An 18,753-nucleotide genomic window follows, 5' to 3' on the forward strand; every position below is an offset into this window, starting at 1 on the left:
TAAAATATTAACATTGTTGGTATTGCCATTTTATGGCTCTAGAGAAATTATATGCTTCACAAGTTTAAACTCAACCTGGTTAGGATTTGGACACTTTAAAATACTACATTAAAAATAATTATATCAACAGCAATGACAACAAAAGGAGTAACTTAAGCAAAACAATGCCCCTCTAGGAAATCACTTCCCTGTTTCTAAATAAAAATCAGTGGATTGTGCTTCTGTGTAAACTGTGTACTTTAAAATGTAAAATACCAAAACATGAAAAAAAAAAACAAAACTCAAGTAAAAACTGGGAAACCATTTGGGTCAGTGCTCCTGTGCTTTTAAAAGAGAGACAAACTACTCAAGCCTCAGGGCCCTGGAGGGGTTGGCTTGCCTCCCTTCGTCTGACCTACCGACTGGCTTGCTGCTTGCCCACCTGGATGTGGCTGCACTATCTGAACAGCGCCTGTTGCCAAAAACACTGGCTGCTGTGGGACTCTCAACTGCTGAGTCTGGAGCTGGATCTGCTGTGGCTGTTGTTGTGGCTGCAGCAGCCATGGCTGCTGCCTCAAGACAGAGGGGAGCTGGACACCCTGCTGAGGAACCTGGGCAGAGCCAAGCAAAACCAACACAGCAGCCTGGGGCTGGGGCTGCAGACCACTACCTGCTCCAGTGAGGTTCACGTTAAGAAATTGCTGAGCAGGGAAGGCCTGCCCTTGAGTCCTCAAACCTAGTGCGGAACCCTGTGGCCCTGGCTGAGGAGGGTGAGCAGCTGTGGGCTGCTGGAGCTGCTGCAGGGAAACCAGCTGATGGAACTGCTGCTGCCGGCCGGTCAGAACCACCGAGCCCTGCGGAACCTGGAGGAGTGTCAGAGGCTTGAGACCTTCGGGAGTATTCAGGAAAAACTGAAGGGGTGCTGGAGAAGATGCCTGCACTGCACCGGGCCTTGCACCTGGGAGTGGACCTCCTGAGGACTGAAGGCCACTGCCACTGATTCCTGCAGGAGCCGGGCCACCCGAGCCAGGGGCCTGCACAGGCTTGAAACTGCTCCCCAAAGCGTAGGCTCCCTGGACCGGGCCCTCCACGTTGATGGCCCTTAGGCCAGTGGAGCCTGTCCTGACCTGAATGGCTGGGGCTATTTTTACGAATCTGGTGGGGGGCTGGGCAGCTGGATGGCGCCTGCTAGCTTGAATGAGAGGCACAGAGGGCTTCTGAGAATGACTTGGTGCTGCCCCCACCGCCGCCGCCCCAGCAGCAGCAGCAGCAGCAGCAGCAGGAAATGGACGCTTAAGAGAACTGCCTGCCTGTTGTGGGGGAAAACTGTTACCTGAGGAAAACTTTCCTGAGCTTGAGGGAAGTTGGGTGCGGGGAGGTGGATGTTTCTCTCCCTTCCCCAATACTGAAGACTGGACCCACACAGGCTCAGGCTGTTCTGGTGTTTTCCGTGAAGAGAGCTGACTGACACTGGCTGGGCCACTGGAGCTGTGTGACATCTTGCCTGGACCTTTGACTTTGCTCTGCACCGATTCCTGGGCCTGACTCACTGCCCTCCCAGCATCAGTCTCTGACCCAGGCCTGAGACAAGCTGAATGGTCATCTGGGAAGGGCTGCCAGGGAGACTTCTGGCTCTTCTGCCTGGCTTTTTTATGTAGCTGTATTTCACCACTGAAAAACGGATCATTAAACGACTGCGTGATGTTTGGCTTGGTGTCCCAGGCCTGACAGCCAGCTTCCCATGCAAATCCGAAAGGGTCTTCTACCTCCTGGGCTGGCCAGACTGGGAGCTGTGGGTCAGCAGCTGTGACGGACTGATACCCTTTAGCAATTTTCTCCACATCCACTTCTGAAGGCACGGCCAAATCACAGTCACAGGGTCTGCATTTCCACATGTCTACACAACTTCCTGCTTTAGCAATGTTCGGCTCACAAGGCTGACCCGCTTTTCTTTCTTCTTTTTGGCCAGAAGTCGACACTCTCAGCTCAGGAGGAGGTGGACAGTCAGATTGCTCCTGCTGTGGCTTTACAGAGGGCCACGAATACCTCTGGAGGCACTGTTTCGTCGGGTCGGTATTCATCTTTTGCTTGTTGTACAGCAGCCTGTGTGCAGTGCAGGCGACTGCTACAGAAGGATCAAGACACAGTGGTTCAGCTGTTGCTAAGATCAGTTGACTCTCAAGCGGAAATCTGTCTTCCTGGCTCCATTTCTGGCCATCTCTTGTCATCGTCTTCACATCATGGGCTAAAGTCTGCATCGTTGGACGTAAGAGAATATGCCTGCTTTGGTAACCAGGAGGTTGCATATTACTGGACTGCCTGTAGTCACGAACTTCTACTATGACACACCCACTATGAAAAATGTTAACCGAAGCTTTATCCAGGACATCACCCAAAGCAGGGGGTAATTCTTCTGCATCCAAGTAGTCGAGCAATGCCCTTTCATCATAAGGCAACCGAATGGTCTCTGCAAAGGACCCATCTTCTCTCTGGAGCATCACAGAATACCCCTGATTGCCTGGGTATAGATTGACCAGTAAACATGGCAAGGACTCTCTCCTAACAAGCTTTTCTAACGAGTTTACATTGCTTCTCAATTCCTGAGGATCCTCAGGCTCTTTTCCACATTCTTCAACATAAATGTCATAAAGTTTTTCCTGTAGAGTTTTTCCCACCCTAGGTGAGTATCTCCTTCTAGGAGGTCTCTGTTGGGCAATTTCAGTGATATTCTCTGCACGATCCAGAGCCTGTTCTAAATCTCGATCCATTGTAACAGAAAGCAGGGCCCCTAAGAGGAGAGAAAACGCATGTGCGTTGGTGAAGCAGGGTGGAATCACGGCTGTCTTATTAATCTACAAGCCCGCAAGACGTGGCAAGTCCACACTGAGTTCAACATGGGCACCTGCCCAGAAACCCGCCCCCAGGGAAGCGCTACCCAGTCTATTTGAGGGTTTCTGGAAACATCGGTACCTGAGGGGTCGTCCTTGTGGCCGGGTTTCGCGTCTGTGTGGCCTGGAACGGAAGTGAGCGGGAGGGCTGGGGTCAGCTTCTAGGCGCGTCTGGGCACCTGCCCAGAAACCTGCCCCCAGGGAAGCGCTACCCAATCTGTTTGAGGGTTTCTGAAAACATCGGTACCTCAGGGGTGATTGTCGTGGCCTGGGCTTCGCGTCTCTGAGTGCTGCACCGGAAATGAACGGGAGGGCCGGGGTCAGCGACTGAGCGCCGTCTGCGCGCGTGCGCACTTGCCGCACACCGCAGATTCCAGGCGCCCCCTGCTTCTCTGGCTTCCTGGGTGCAAGGCTCACTCGCTGCACTTCTGGGTCTGCTGCCCGCACTGGCACTCAACTACTTGCCATTTCACCTTGAAAGCGTACATGCAAAAGCACAAGCCACTAACGACAGTATAGACACATCTTTCGTACCATGCACAGACATCAGTTTCCACAGGAATACCACTGTCGGGAAATCATGGGAAGTTGTCACTGGTCTTGGCGGAAACTTCAACAATTGTTGGCACTTTTGGAATCTCTTGCCATCAGTGGCAGCACTGCTGCTGGTATCAGCCACTGGGCTGCGGAATGAGCCTGCAGTAGCAGTGTTTCCATGCCCGGAGACGCCACAGGTTTGTGGCAAGCGTCAGGATTCTTCATGTCGTCGTCCAGTGAGCTCCCGCCTGGGGGTGTTCATGTGGATGCACCAGTACATGACATTCGTTTACATAATTACTCACCTTTTATTTCTCCATGTGTTGAGTTAGGGCACCTACAGGTTAAAAAATTACGTGATGGTCATTACATTGTCTATGGATTGCAGGTCAGGATGGCAGAGAGACATGAAACCATTCATTTCTACAAGGTGATTTGCACCTGATACGGACGAGAACAATTGTTCCAGGTGATGGCAATAAATTTTCTTTTTTTTTTTTTTTTTTGAGACGGAGTCTCACTCTGTCCCACAGGCTGGAGTGCAGTGGCGCGATCTCGGCTCACTGCAAGCTCCGCCTCCTGGGTTCACGCCATTCTCCTGCCTCAGCCTCCTGAGTAGCTGGGACTACAGGCGCCCACCACCACGCCCGGCTAATTTTTTGTATTTTTGGTAGAGATGGGGTTTCACCGTGTTAGCCAGGATGGTCTTGATCTCCTGACCTCGTGATCCTCCCGCCTCGGCCTCCCAAAGTGCTGGGATTACAGGCGTGAGCCACCACGCCTGGCCTAAATTTTCAGTGATTAAACTGTAGACCTTAGCTAAGATCCTAATGATGGATTTGCAGTGTTATCATTCTGTCTTAGGTAACCTATGGGACATTGTTTTCCATTAACTTTGTTGCCTTGAAATCTCCCAGTTTGTTTGTTTTTGTTTGTTTTATTGGACAAGATCAATAATGCTTTTCTGGGGAGATCTACTCCATAGCCTGTTTTTCTGACTCATGAGTGTGATCTAAATTCTGTGCCTCCCTCCACTGATATCCCAGGGTGCATCTCACTTATTAGAGAGGTGTATCTGCCCGCCCTGCCATGGGATGGACTCGATCTTCAGCTGGTGAATTGCCTGTGTCTTCACTTGGGTTTCCCCAAAAGCATTCCCGGAGGAGAGGATTTGAGTGGGAGTAGTTTCTTTGGGTGCTAATCCTTAGAAGCATTGGTGACAGAAAGGGGAGCTGAGTCAGAGATGGGAAAACAGACAATGAAAGACGTATTCCTGAGCACAAGCAGCTCCGGACAACTGGTCCACGCTGGGGACCTTGGAAGACAGTACAGAATAAGCCTCAGATTGTTCTTCCCTAGAGGCAAAGAAGCTGGGGGTATTTATTCATCCACTTCTTTCTCATTGACTTAGGACAGTGCTGGGAGCATTATTTCCTGACACTTCTTGTTGCCACATACAGGGGCCACCCATGCTGCTGTGGCTTGAGGATGTTCTCAGAGTCACAGGTGCTAGCAGTAAGACTCTGTCTGTGTGTACAGAATGGTGAATGCCAAGGGGAGATGGACAGGGCACCGGCAGCATTAGCTACATTTAGGACTGAAGATAAGTGGGAGAAATCGGCCTTTTTTTTTTTTTAGACTGAGTCTCACTCTGTCACCCAGGCTGGAGTGCAGTGGCGTGATCTCGGCTCACTGCAATCTCTTCCTCCCGTGTTCAAGCAATTCTCCTGCCTCAGCCTGCCTTGTAGCTGGGACTACAGGTGTGTACCACCACAGCTGGGTAATTTTTGTATTTTTAGTCTAGACAGTGTTTGCCATGTTGGCCAGGCTGGTCTGGACTCCTGACCTCAAAGTGATCCACCTGCCTTGGCTTCCCAAAGTGCTGGGATTATAGGCATGAGCCACCACGCCCGGCCCCATTCATTCTTAATTTTGTAGATAATGTGCTATGTCATATATCTGGGCATATGGAGAAGTGAATTTGTATTCTATCCAAGTGAAATGGTCAATTTCATGTAAGGCTTTTTTTTTCCAGGTATTAAAGCCAACAAGGCCAAAAATGGAGGATGTGACCCACTCTTGACTCCCCAGAGGGAAGACCCCAAGGCTGCCTGGGCCACAGCTGCACTGGAAGAGGTTGTGAACCTGTGTGTGTGTTATGACATGCATTACTAGGCCTGACAGTGCTTATAATGGCTCGGCCATCCCCTTCACTTGAGCTGCCTAATTACCAGGCCTTTCCACAAGATTAATTTTTTTTTAATTCCTCTGAGTGCACACCATCCTTCAGGCCTTGCAAGCATGCTAATGAGCACACTGGTTGATTATAAGAACTTCAACTTCAGCCCTCCCCTGTAGCAGCACAGCAGAGAATGGCACAAGCTGAGAAAAATTCATGGCCATGCTAAGATTTGCTAGAGGAATAAGAAAATTCAATTAATTGCAAGATAATTGTCCTAATTTACAATTAGCAAACCACTTTGTTCTATACCCATTGGGGTCTAGATCTTTGCCACCTCTTCCCTGCTGCCGTTAATTAGAGGGACCAGCAGAGAATTTGAAAATACAGGGCCCAAAGACTGCAGAAGCTGAAGATACTGTTGCCTCCTGGTTAACCCTCCATCACTTGCTCTGACATTTTGTATTTCTCCTGTGATCAGGCCCCAGCTATAGTAAAGCAAACCTTAGGTAACATTGTAGCGCTGAGATTGAGTGAAGATCACTTTCCATAGCCTGTTACATCATTCAGTGCTTCCACATCTGCTAAGAGTTGTTTATTGGATATAAGAGCGTCTCACAACCCATAAGTGCTGCACGGCATATTAATCTTCCCCCTTCTTCTTTTTCCCTCTTTTTCTTTTCTCGAACTCTATCCCCCTTCCCTTTCTTCCACTTGCCCATCCTTTAACCATTTTACTGAAAAGTAAATGAAATTGGATTTTGTTCTGTTAAGACTTTCATTCTGCTCTCTAGGTAGCCAGACCCTAAGACAGGGTTTCTCCCTCTCTGCATTATTCCCATTTGTCATGGGGGCTGTCCTGTGCATTGTAGGATTTTTAATAGCATCCATGGCCTTTACCCACTATATGCCAGTAGCAGCCCCCTCCCATTTATGACAATCAAAACTGTCTCCATACATTGTCGAATGTTCCCTGGGGGACAAAATCATCTGGTTAAGAACCACCACCCTGTGGTATCACAAAACCAGGTCTGGAGAAATAAAGCAGCAATCTCTAAACCAGAAAACACTTTACACCTCAATTTCTAGGATAGTTCAAATGATAGATGTAATTTTTAAAATGTTATTTTTGTTTTTACTGCAATGGCTGTTATGGTTGGCCCTGAATTACTTTGCTAATGCTCTAAATCTGCCATTGGACCTGATTAATAAAGACAGCCCGTGGCCAGTGGGATAGATGCAAACAAAAACATCATTAAATCTTTAGAAGTTATCTTTAAAAAGATAAACTAGCAAAGATATTTTTGTTCGTCTGCCTGGTAAATGTCAATAACCGTTTCCAAATTTTCTAGATTTATTCAACGGTTAAGAACTTTGCTCATTTCAATAATTTATCTTTGGTCTTCGTTTAGCATTTGTTCTTTCAGGGTATGTTATCTGCCCTTTGTTTTCTTAATGTCACAGCATCCCTGGACTTGGTCTTTAGACAATTTTTCTCTATTTACACTCAGTCATTTGATGACCTGATCTGGTCTTACGGCTTTAGATACCATCTACGTCCTAATGGTTTCCAAATGTATAGCTCCAGCCTGGACCTCTCCCCTGAACTACAGACTCATAACCTCAAGCTTCCTATTCAAAATCTCCCCCTGACTGCTGAATGGGAATTTTCAATTTAATATGTTCAAACTGAATTGCTTATCTCCTACCCAAACTTGCTCCTTTGGCAGAGTATCAGTGGGGTTCAATTAGGAATTGGAATCACTATAAGTAATATGGAATTACATTTGCTTATAGTGACCAGACCCCACAAATCATGGGAGACCCTAGGGAAGTAAATGTGTAGAAGAGGACAATTGGAAGGTCGGAAAAAAGTCATTAACCAGGGATCACAAAGGGAAGCTGGTGAAGAAGTCTGTGGAGGGCTGTTGCTTCTGCATCTGGGCGTGAACCTGATACCACTGGGGGTCAGTAGAGCAGGCAGCAAGGAAGAAAAGCTAGGCATGAAGCATGAGAACAAGGACCATCTGGAACACACAAGGGCTAACTGGAACCAGCGAGGACAAACCTGAGTCTGGCTCTCATTGCCTGTAACCTTGGTGATTCAGGTGACTTGCAGAAGGAACTGGCTCCCTTTGCCATGGAGGTGCACAGGCACCTGGCCCAGGACTCAGAAAAGCTGAAGGAGGATATCCAGCGGGCGCTGGGGGAGCTGTGGGCCCAGCTACTGCCTACTCCCCAGCTCCCATCAAGGTGAGCCAGTAGATGAGCAACATGTGTGAGCTGCAGTGATGCCTGGTACCTGACACTGAACTTCAGAATGTAATGGCTGCTGCTTCAATCCTGACTTCCAGATCTCATAAAAATTTCCCTTTTGGCCAGCCCTACACCCCAGAATCATATCATACTCATGATGTTATGAGTCTAGTTCAGGAGACAGGTCCAGAGGAAAGGGAATTCTAGGAAACATAGTCCCAGCTTAGCCAAGTTGACACAGTGCAAAGCTACCCAAGCAGCCTTCCCCATCTCAGGAAGTGACAACTTCATCTTTTTGGTTGCTCAGACTAAAAACCTTGGAATCACCCTCAACTCTTCCGTTTCTCTCTTCCTCCCTATATCCAATAGTAAGTATTTGTTGAATGACAATAAAAATGACCTAGAAGAGAAAACACATTAATTTTGAAGAGTTTTTGTCTGGGGGAAGAGGGAGGGAGTACCTGAAAGGGTAAGAGAAACATAGACTTCAACCATTTTTATCTAAGGCTCGCCCTACTCCTTAGCATCAATCTCAGTTGGATCTATCAATTGTAGGTGTAGTTCTTAGAGGTCTCCTCCCAGTTATCACAGGGAGGTTCCTCTGTGATGGATTATGCATGTCCCTTGACTCTCATACCCTGAAATTGCTACCTATTGGCCGTTTCACTGCTCACTAACCCATCAGAGTGTTACCAAAGAAAATAAAAGGAAAGAGAAGCCATTGAACTTTAGTCAATTGTGAACAAAAGTTTGGTGGCTTATTCAGCCAGATTTCTAGATGAAACCTTTGAAATATCTCTGGATTTAAAACGTCCCGCTGGATGTTGGGGACTGATCCCCTAAGAGACAGGGTGGTAGGGTACGGGGAAGGGCGAAGGTTTCCTTTTTTTTTTTTGCAAGCATCTGACTCCTTGTTTTTCTTTTTTATAGTCTTTCTTAAAAAGCAGTTCTAGGTTCACAGCAACATTGAGTAAAAAGTAGATAGTTCCCATCTCCCTGCCCCCCACCCCTTAACCTCCCCCACTATCAACATTCCATACCAGGGTGATACATTTGTTACAACTGATGAACCTACATTGACATATCATTATCAATCAAAGCCCAGAATTTACATCAGGGTTCACTCTTGGTGTTGTACATTCTACGAGTTTGTACAAATGTATAATGACATGTATTTACCATTATAGAATCATACAGAATAGTTTCACTACCCTAAAAATCCTCTGTGCTCTATTTATCCCTTCCTCTCCCTAACCCCTGACAAACATTGATCTTTTTACTGTCTCCATAGTTTTGCCTTTTTCAGAACATCATATAGTTGGAATCATACAGTATGTGGCTTTTTCACACTGGCTTCTTTCACTTAGCAATATGCATTTAAGATTCCTCCATGTCTTTTAATGGTTTGATAGCTCATTTCTTTTCAGTGCTGAATAGTGTTTCATTGTATAGATACGCAACAGTTTATCCATTCACCTACCGAAAGACATCTTGGTTGCTTCCAAGTTCTGGCAATTATGAATAAAGCTGCTATAAACATTCTTGTGCAGGTTTTGGTGTGAACATGAGTTTTCAACTCACTTGGGTAAATACCAAGGTGTGTGATTGCTGGATTGTATGGTGAGGGTATAGTTTTGTGAGAAACTGCCAAACTCTCTTCCAAAGTGACTGTACACTCCTACCCACAATAAATGAGGGTTTCTGTTATTTCACATACTTGCCAGCATTTGGTATTTTCAGTGTTTTGAATTTTGGCCATCCTAATAGGTGTGTAGTGGTATCTCCCTGTTTTTGTTTTGTTTTTTGTTTGAGACAGGGTCTTGGTGTGTTGCCCAGGCTGGAGTGCAGTGGTACGATCACCGCTCACTGCAGCCTTGACCTCCCAGGCTCAGACGATCCTCCCACCTCAGTCTCCCAAGTAGCTGGGACCACAGGCCCATGCCACCATGCCCAGCTAATTTTTGTATTTTTTTGTGAAAAAGGGGTTTTACCATGTTGCCCAGGCTGGTCTCGGACTCCTGGGCTCAAGTGATCTGCCCATCTTGGCCTCCCAAAGTGCCGATCACAGGCGTGAGCCACTGGTGTTGGGCCTCCTTGTTTTAATTTACAATTCCCAGATGACATACATGTTGAGCATCTTTTCATATGGTTATTTGCCATCTGTATATCTTCTCTGGTGAGGTATCCATTCAAGTCTTTTGCCCATATTTTAATCAGGTTGTTCATTTCCTTATTGTTGAGTTTTAAGAGTTCTTTGTATATTTTGGAGGATAACAGTTCTTTGTCAGCAAAAGTTTACTTTTCACTCTTTATTTTTTGAACCTTTTGAATGGTATAAATTATGCCAAACATAATTAAAAAGAAACTATTTAATTAGATAGTCCCTTTTTAACTATGAAGATAACCAAGTGGGCCAAACATGATTTTTCATTCTGGAATATTCAGTACCAATGGCTCCTAATGGGTCACCTAAAGGACCCACATCTCCATGGATGAGGATGAAGGGGGAGGTGTGGGGGCCTCTCTCTCCCTGATGGAAGGGGCCATATGAAGTTGTGAGGCTGGTCTTTGGGTGGGGTCTACTTCTAAGACAGACCACTCCCATTTCAGTGAAAACCAGAGACAACCACAGTTGACTTTTTTCTGTCAAAATTTATTGAATAATTTGAAGCTCAATGTGTTTTCTAGTGGTTACTAATGGCAAAAGTGTTCAGTTCTCTTGTAAGTCGTTTTTGCTTGAATCAAAAACAAGGAAGGGAGAATATTTGGGAAAGTGTTGTGCTTTGCCTATGGCCCTGGAGGAGAGGGGTCCAGGTGAGAAAAACAATAATGGCGACCAGAGACCTGGGACTTGTGGGTAAATGGATAACCAATCTGGAACAAAGGACTGACTTTGGGGGAATTGGTGGTGGGGGGGGCATGGTTGGAGGTTAACATAGGACAAATTGAACTGCCCTAGTTACCCAGACATGTGTACACACAAGCCTCACAAGATTTTCCAAACTTTCAGGAATTAAGACAGGCTTCAGAAATATCCCTGTGCCTAAATTTGTGCTCTGGGCACATAAACATTGCAGTTCATCAGCTTGGTTTGCAGTTCCCAGCCTCTCTTTGCCTGGCCTTAGAACCACATAGCATGACCAGGAGGAGTCTCATCATTGCTGCAGTGTCAGGGTGGAGGGTCAGCTACCTCAGACTTAGCATCTTGGCTCATGCTACCTTGTTGGTTCAATAATTGTGGCCATTTGCCACATCGACAAAATATTCAGCTTTGCAGAGAGAACCCGAGGATACCCTTGGGACCTCATCTGTTGGAAGGCTTGCTGGCACCCTTCGTGATCTAACATGTCTAAGGGCTATCTGGACATCCTAGGGTTGGGACTGGAATCCTGAAACATGTACAGGGGCATGTGCACAGGCCAGACTGAAGTAGAGGCCTTTGTCAGCAGGTCAACTAGGCAGCTACTCACATGATTTCAGGGGCCCTACTCCAAAAATACCTCTGCCCTGACTTGACATCTGAAATTTTGAGTCTGGGCAGATGTTTTAAACTAGGGGATACATGGACAGATTTCAGAAGATCTTTGAATCTCTTTTTTTTTTTTTTTTTTTGAGATGGAGTCTTGCTCTGTCGCCCAGGCTGGAGTGCAGTGGCACAATCTCGGCTCACTGCAAGCTCCGCTTCCCGGGTTCACGCCATTCTCCTGCCTCAGCCTCTCCGAGTAGCTGGGACTACAGGCGCCCGCCACTACACTCGGCTAATTTTTTGTGTTTTTAGTAGAGACGGGGTTTCACCATGGTCTCGATCTCCTGACCTTGTGATCCGCCCGCCTCGGCCTCCCAAAGTGCTGGGATTACAAGCGTGAGCCACCGTGCCCGGCTGAATCTCTTAAAATAGTAAATGAATTTCAAATCCTTTCTGAGAACCTGCTTTGTTTTTTTTTTTTTGGAGGGGAAATTTTTTTTTTTTTAATGAGTGGGTGGGGATGGGAGGAAATAAAGCATAGGGTGTCCAAGGAAGGTGAGAAAGAGGATCTCACTGAGGGTACAAAAGGATCCTGTGGGGCTATGAAGACATATTTTATCTACCTTATAACTTTCTCATGGAGTAGAGGAAAAATCACCACCTGGGAAGAGACCAGTAGGCATGTGCCTTTGGGCTGGCAGGACGAGCTGAGCCAGTCTGCAAGACTCACAGTCTATGGCAAAAACATTACTCCTGGGTAACTGTACACAAGAAAACCAGTGAGTGAACAGGAAATGAAAACATTAAATCCTAAGCCATTAGTGAGGGATCTGCCCTCATGACCCAAACACCTCCCACCAACCAGTATCAACATTGGGGATCAAATTTCAACATGAGATTTTGAGGGGACAAATATCCAAACTGTATCAGCCTCCCAGGTTATAGAAAAGGAAGCAGGTGCAGGGAGACTAATCAAAATCATCCTGGCTCAATGTGGTTGGGGTCAGCCTTTAAAGCAGTGGTTTGTGACCATGGCTATTCATTGAAGTCACCTGGGGAGATTTTAAAACTAGCAAGACGTGGAACCACCCTCAAAAATTCTGTTTAATTGGTCTAGGGTGGTACCTGGGCGTCAGTAACTTTCAAAAGCTTCCCAGGGGATTCTAATATACTGTCAGGATTGCTAACCAATACTTCAAAGCTCCAGTCCCTTCTGCTATCTCTATTTACCTCTTCTAGACAGAGCTGATCCAATGTCCCCATTTTACAGATAAGAACACTGAGATCCAGGGAAGTTGGATAAGTTTCTTAAAGCATCAGAACCATAACTATATTTAAAATCACAACTTATATAGCCTTTTTTTGTCCCTGCATCAGCTAAATGCAAACTTGGCTGAGCTTAAGAATCACCTATTACTTGATCAAACTAAAAATTCCTGGATTCCTCACCTGGACATTATTAAGTAGGTCTGTGGTAGGGACCAGGAATCTGTAATTTAATAAGTATCGAGTGAGTAATATCATCTGGCCAATTTCTCAATTCTGAACTAACGCGATTGTTGATATTTCCTAAGTTAAAGGAAATTTGAGTTCTTTAATGGCAGTGCAAAGGAGAACTTATATTTATTTTTAATGATTTTGCCAGGGGAAGACATTAAGAAATACAGTCATCTATGGCTTAGCGGTGGGGACACATTCTGAGAAATGCATCCCTAGATGATTTTGTCATTGTGTGAACATCCTAAAGTGTACATACACAAACCTAGATGGTAGAGCCTACTACATACCTAGGCTATATGGTATAGCCCGTTGCTCCTAGGCTACACACTTGTATAGTTACTGAATTGAATACTATAGTCAATGGTAAATATTTGTGTATCTAAACATAGCTAAACATAGAAAGGTACAGTAAAAATATGGTGTTATAATCTTATGGGACTACCATTGTATATGCAGTTCTTTGTTGACTGAAACATGTGGCTCATAACTGTAATACCAACTCGGTTTTATCAAATTCTAGGCTTTAATTACAATTCCATAGTTCTTATTTTGTTTGGTCATTGTTGTTTTAAAATGAAGTAGGTAGTTCTTAAAAGAACATGGATATTCTTTTCATTTTGTACTAAGTTGCAACTTGAACTCAAATGGTTACAGCTTCAAGAATGGGAATAAATTGGCTATGACTATGACCAATTATAATGACATGCAGCCTAGCTCTTACCTACTCTGCTCTCTGCCCCAAGTTTGCTGGTTTCCAGGTAAGAAGGGTGAAGCAGCTGAAGTCTTAGGTGGCCCAGCTGAAGTGCAGCTCAACAACCATTTGTCATAAGATCCTTGACTGAACATGTGACTCCCATAGGAATGCCCTTAAACTCCATTCTTCAAGGCAATTTTACCAAGAGATGCAGTGGAAAAATCACTGGAATCGAATGCCAAAACCCCTGGGTCTGAAAAGATGTTCTTCCACCTACTTGCTGTAAGACTATGATAAAATCATTTGCATTTGACTTCTATGAGTCTCACTTCCACATCTGTAAAGTAGGAATAATGATATCCATTCTACCTATCTAATGAGGGATATCAAGGATTATATTCGCTAATATATTGGTTAACATTTGCCTCATAACAATCACAAGGCCTTTGGAGCATGACTATATATATACATATATATACATATATAGTATATATGTGTGTGTGTATATCTATATATATATATTTAAGACAGAGTTTCACTCTGTCACCCAGGCTGCTGGAGTGCAGTGGCACAATCTCGGCTCACTGCAACCTTTGCCTCCCGGGTTCAAGTGATTCTCCTGCCTCAGCCTCCCAAGTAGCTGGGATTACAGGCATGCACCCACCAGCCTGGCTAATTTTTGTATTTTTAGTAGAGACAGGGTTTCACCATGATGGCCAGGCTGGTCTTAAATTCCTGACCTCAGGTGATTCACCCAGCTTGGCCTCCCAAAGTGCTGGGGTTACAGGCGTGAGCCACCGTGCCCAGCCAACAATATATTTTTCATAGATGTACAGGACTCAGCTAATCTATGCTGGGCTTCCTGGGCAGTTCTGCTGCTCTAAGCTAGACTCATGTCTGGGACATGACTGATCTAAGCTGGGCTGGGCAATGGTGATTGGCTCTGTGCTACCTGTTGCTCTTCTTCCTCCTGTGTTAACTCAGGCATATCATTCTTATGGTAAATGGCAGAGGTGCAAGAGAAGAAACTGAAGAAGTACTTTTATAAGCTACCCTTGTGTCATATTTACCATTGGCCAAAGCAAGTCACATGGCTAAAGTGAGATTTAAGGGGTGGGAATATATACTATGCCTTTCAATTGTGAGATCTGTAAAGTCATATAGGAAATGGCATGGACACTGGGAAGGATAAAGAAATAGGGTTATATACATATAAAACCCTATATATATATAGGTTATATATAGCTATGTGTACTCTAACACAGCTAATGCTTATAAAGTGCTACACAAATTATACTAAGGCAATGAATCTTCTGTGATTCAGAATTATATGTAAATTAACCATATGTGAACTAACTTGTAAGCAACTTTTATAGATAGAAGAGGGTATAACTCAGTTTATATTCCAAACGTTTTAGTTTTAGTGGTTTTGTAGATAGTGTTATAGATCATGCCTTCATAATTTATTGTGCTACATGACTGATAGGATGGGACACAATTTTAAATGACTTGGGTTATCTGAGAATTTTTTCTTTTCTTCTGGATTAAGATCATTTCATTGCATTAATAACCCAATTTCTTTATCCTTCCCAGTATCCATGCCATTTCCTTTGTGACTTTACAGATCTTGCTGTCAAAAGGCACAGTATATATTCCCACCCCTTAAATCTCAGTTTAGCCATGTGACTTGCTTTGACCAATGGTAAATATGACACAAGGGTAGCTTATAAAAGTACTTCTTCAGTTTCTTCTCTTGCACCTCTGCCATTTCCATAAGGGCTAGAAGACTGGTCTTGGATAAAGCCAACTGTGTATGTCAGAGGTTCATTTCACAATTTAAAACTATGTTTCTCTGGCTGATTCCTGGAATAGAGCAAGGTAGATACAAGATGAGCATGGGATATCTGGATATGTCAAGAAGGAAGGGATCAGAAAAAAGATGGGGACATGCCACAGGGACAGAGGAACTAGCTTGAAAGAGCTCCCACTGGCCAAACCTTAGCACCAAATTTGAGCACCAAAATAGTTAAGTACAGTAATGAATTATAAACCAATGGAAAAATAGGAATTCATGAATCCATACTGATTAAATAGATAGATAGGTGGATAAATGGGTAAATGAGGGAAAAGGGAGGGCTGTTGCTTATGGTAGAATGCCAAGAGCTGACTGGTCAATGTGGAGGATTGGGAATGTAGAAAATGATCATTTTGCAATAATCGCATTAAAGACTGGATCAAGCAAGAATCATCAATAGATACTAAATCTTGGGGAAATTTTGATGAAGGGCAGGATATTTCCATGATCTTTAAGTGCCTCCCCACAGATTGCTCATTAATTGCAAGGGAAGAAGCAAAGCAGTAATTATACAATGGAAAAATTGGACACCTTGGCCAGGGGACCAAAACAAACGTCACTAGTGAAGAAGAGATGGACATCTTATAGCTCCAGATGTGATACCCTTAGAAGGATACAATATCACCTATGCTGTATTCTGACCAAGAATGTCTAACCTGAGTCTAAACGTGAAACATCGCATAGACTCATAACAAGGTAAAGAGGGAGGAGCAGTAGTCTTCGTAAATATCAATGTCATAAAAAGACAAAGAAAGGCTGTGGGGACGTTCTACATTAAAAGAGGCTAAAAAAAAAAAATGACAACTAATACAGTACCTGAGCCTAGATACATTGTAATGGGGGGGATGTAAAAATACCGTGAGAACATCATTAGGTCAACTGACAAAATTGAAATATGGACAGTAGACAAAAATATTATTCTGGCCAGGATGAAGTAACAGGGACCAGATTTACCCTCTTACCTTAAACAACCAGATAAAATATGTGAAATAATGGTCCTCAGACACTGGACAATAAGGCAGTATAGGACTAAAAGAAACAAATAAGGCCAGCCCTACAGTTGCCTCTGCTGACTACCTGGAGTGAGATTCCAGCCTGCAGTGCAAGGAGGGGAAACCCAAACAGAGCCCTGATCTCTGAGTTGAGGGGCTGGAGTTAAGAATTTGGAGAGGCAGGCCGGGCACAGTGGCTCACGCTTGTAATCCCAGCACTTTGGGAGGCCGAGGCGGGAGGATCACGAGGTCAGGAGATCGGGACCACGGTGAAACCCCGTCTCTACTAAAAAATACAAAAGATTAGCCGGGCGTGGTGGCGGCCTCCTGTAGTCCCAGCTACTCGGAGAGGCTGAGGCAGGAGAATGGCGTGAACCCAGGAGGCAGAGCTTGCAGTGAGCCGAGATTGTGCCACTGCACTCCAGCCTGGGCGACAGAGCGAGACTCCGTCTCAAAAAAAAAAAAAAAAAAAAAAAGAATTTGGAGAGGCTCCTTGTTAGTATTATGGTGAGTATATATATATATATATTAAAAATATAATATATAATATATAGTATTTTATTTGGAGAGGCCAAGGTGGCTAGAATTTGCAGGGAAGAAGACCAGAGAAGAGAATGCTTCTCAGAGATTGAACTCTGGAGACCTGCAGAGGGTTTCCCTCCAATCTTCAATTTCGTACTGATCTGTGTCGTTTACTACGTATAAAGAAACCAGGGAAACAAGCTTCAAGAAGAATCAGGTGGAAACGTTCTTGGAGATCACACAGGGCCAAGAATAGTTCATCTTTCCAATAGCCAGAATGGAGAATCCTCATAATATATGGGCACTGTGTGTACTTTGAAGAGTATTACCTCAATAGTGGGTCAAGCTAGCCATAGACTAAAGGCTGCTCTGGTCGGAGTCAGCCTAACTAGGCTGAAAGGCAAGCCTTGAGGGAATCAAACTGTTTCCAAGTAACTAAACTGCATCTCAGACAAAAGCTCAAAATTGGCCGGGTGTGGTGGCTCACACCTGTAATCCCAGCACTTTAGGAGGCCGAGGCGGGCAGATCACCTGAGGTCAGGAGTTCGAGACCAGCCTGGCCAACATGGTGAAACCCCATCTCTACTGAAAATACAAAAAAATTAGCCAGGCGTGGTGGTGGGTGCCTGTAATCCCAGCTACTCAGGAGGCTGAGGCACAAGAATTGCTTGAACCCAGGAGGTGGAGGTTGTAGAGAGCTGAGATCGCACCACTGCACTCCCGCCTGGGTGACAGAGCAAGACTCCATCTCAAAAAAAAAAAAAAGCTCTAAATTTACAAATATTAGTAAATATTACAAAAATCACTTGCAAAAAATCCTGCACTTAACAATGGACCCAATATCTTGCATCCAATTAGTCAGTGACTGTATTATGGCTATGTGAGAGACTATCTCTATTCTTAGGAAATACATACTGAACTATTTGGCATCAAGGGCCATAGTGTGGAAAACTTGCAAAGGGGCAGGGGTGGAGAATAGGTGAATCTGGGTTAAGGGTATACAGGTTTCTTTGGACTATTTTTATTCTTACAACTTTTTATAAGTTTGAAATTACTTCCAAATAAGTTAATTCCAAAAATAAGACAAAAAAAAAACAATGTTTCTCGTACCTCAGACTAGCATAATTCCTTCTATTTAGATTGAGCTATGATGGTGCTCAATCTAGCCACAGGAACGTGTATAACTTTTAATTATCAGCTGCCACAGAGAATACAAAATAGCATTTAGGACGGCTCCTCCAAAGACAGCAAATTGGAAAGAAAAAAAAAAAGGAAGATAAATTTAACAAATAGCTAATTTGTAACCATGACGGGCACTTAGAAATCCTTTAATTAAGTGTTGGCTTTTCTCCCTCATCAGCCAATCCCTATATTTTGCTGAAGCAAGGTATTTTTCAGTAGTTTGCTTTCTTTCAACCTGTTCTGAGGTCCTATCAATTGCATTCTGACCTCGTGCAACCAAGAGACTTTCTGACCTGAGTGTTGGGGAAATCCGACTTACTGTGCCAAGGAGCAAATCCTCCTAGTGTGAGGCAACCAGTAATAGGGAGACCTGTTCCCCGTGTCACTGGAGCAGAGCAGTTCCAACCAATAGTTCTTTTTTTTTATTTTTAAGACACAGTCTCGCTCTTGTCTCCCAGGCTGGAGTGTAGTGGTGTGATCTCGGCTCACTGCAACCTCCACCTCCCAGGTTCAAGTGATTCTCCTGCCTCAGCCTCCCAAGTAGCTGGGACTACAGGCGCCCGCCACCACACCTGGCTAATTTTTGTATTTTTTAGTAGAGACAGAGTTTTACCATGTTGGTCAGGCTGGTCTTGAACTCCTGACCTCAGATGATCCACCCGCCTCGGCCTCCCAGAGTGCTGGAATTACAGGCGTGAGCCAC

At 44.7% G+C, this 18,753-nt stretch overlaps 1 protein-coding gene across 1 annotated transcript in view; it reads right to left on the reverse strand.

Annotated features, from left to right (window-relative positions):
* Window positions 1-353: 353 nt before the first annotated feature.
* The window catches only part of LOC100605653 (putative transcription factor SPT20 homolog-like 2), a 36,290-nt gene continuing 17,890 nt past the window's right edge, over window positions 354-18,753 (reverse strand). The window contains exons 3-5 of the mRNA XM_003282123.2: window positions 3,080-3,313; window positions 2,915-2,991; window positions 354-2,831 (exon numbers count right to left, since the gene is read on the reverse strand). Coding sequence (XP_003282171.2) covers window positions 354-2,831; window positions 2,915-2,991; window positions 3,080-3,313 — 2,789 coding nt within the window. The remainder of the gene's footprint in view (window positions 2,832-2,914; window positions 2,992-3,079; window positions 3,314-18,753) is intronic.

The sequence above is a fragment of the Nomascus leucogenys genome, chromosome X (assembly GCF_006542625.1).
Source record: "Nomascus leucogenys isolate Asia chromosome X, Asia_NLE_v1, whole genome shotgun sequence".
Taxonomy (NCBI): domain Eukaryota; kingdom Metazoa; phylum Chordata; class Mammalia; order Primates; family Hylobatidae; genus Nomascus; species Nomascus leucogenys.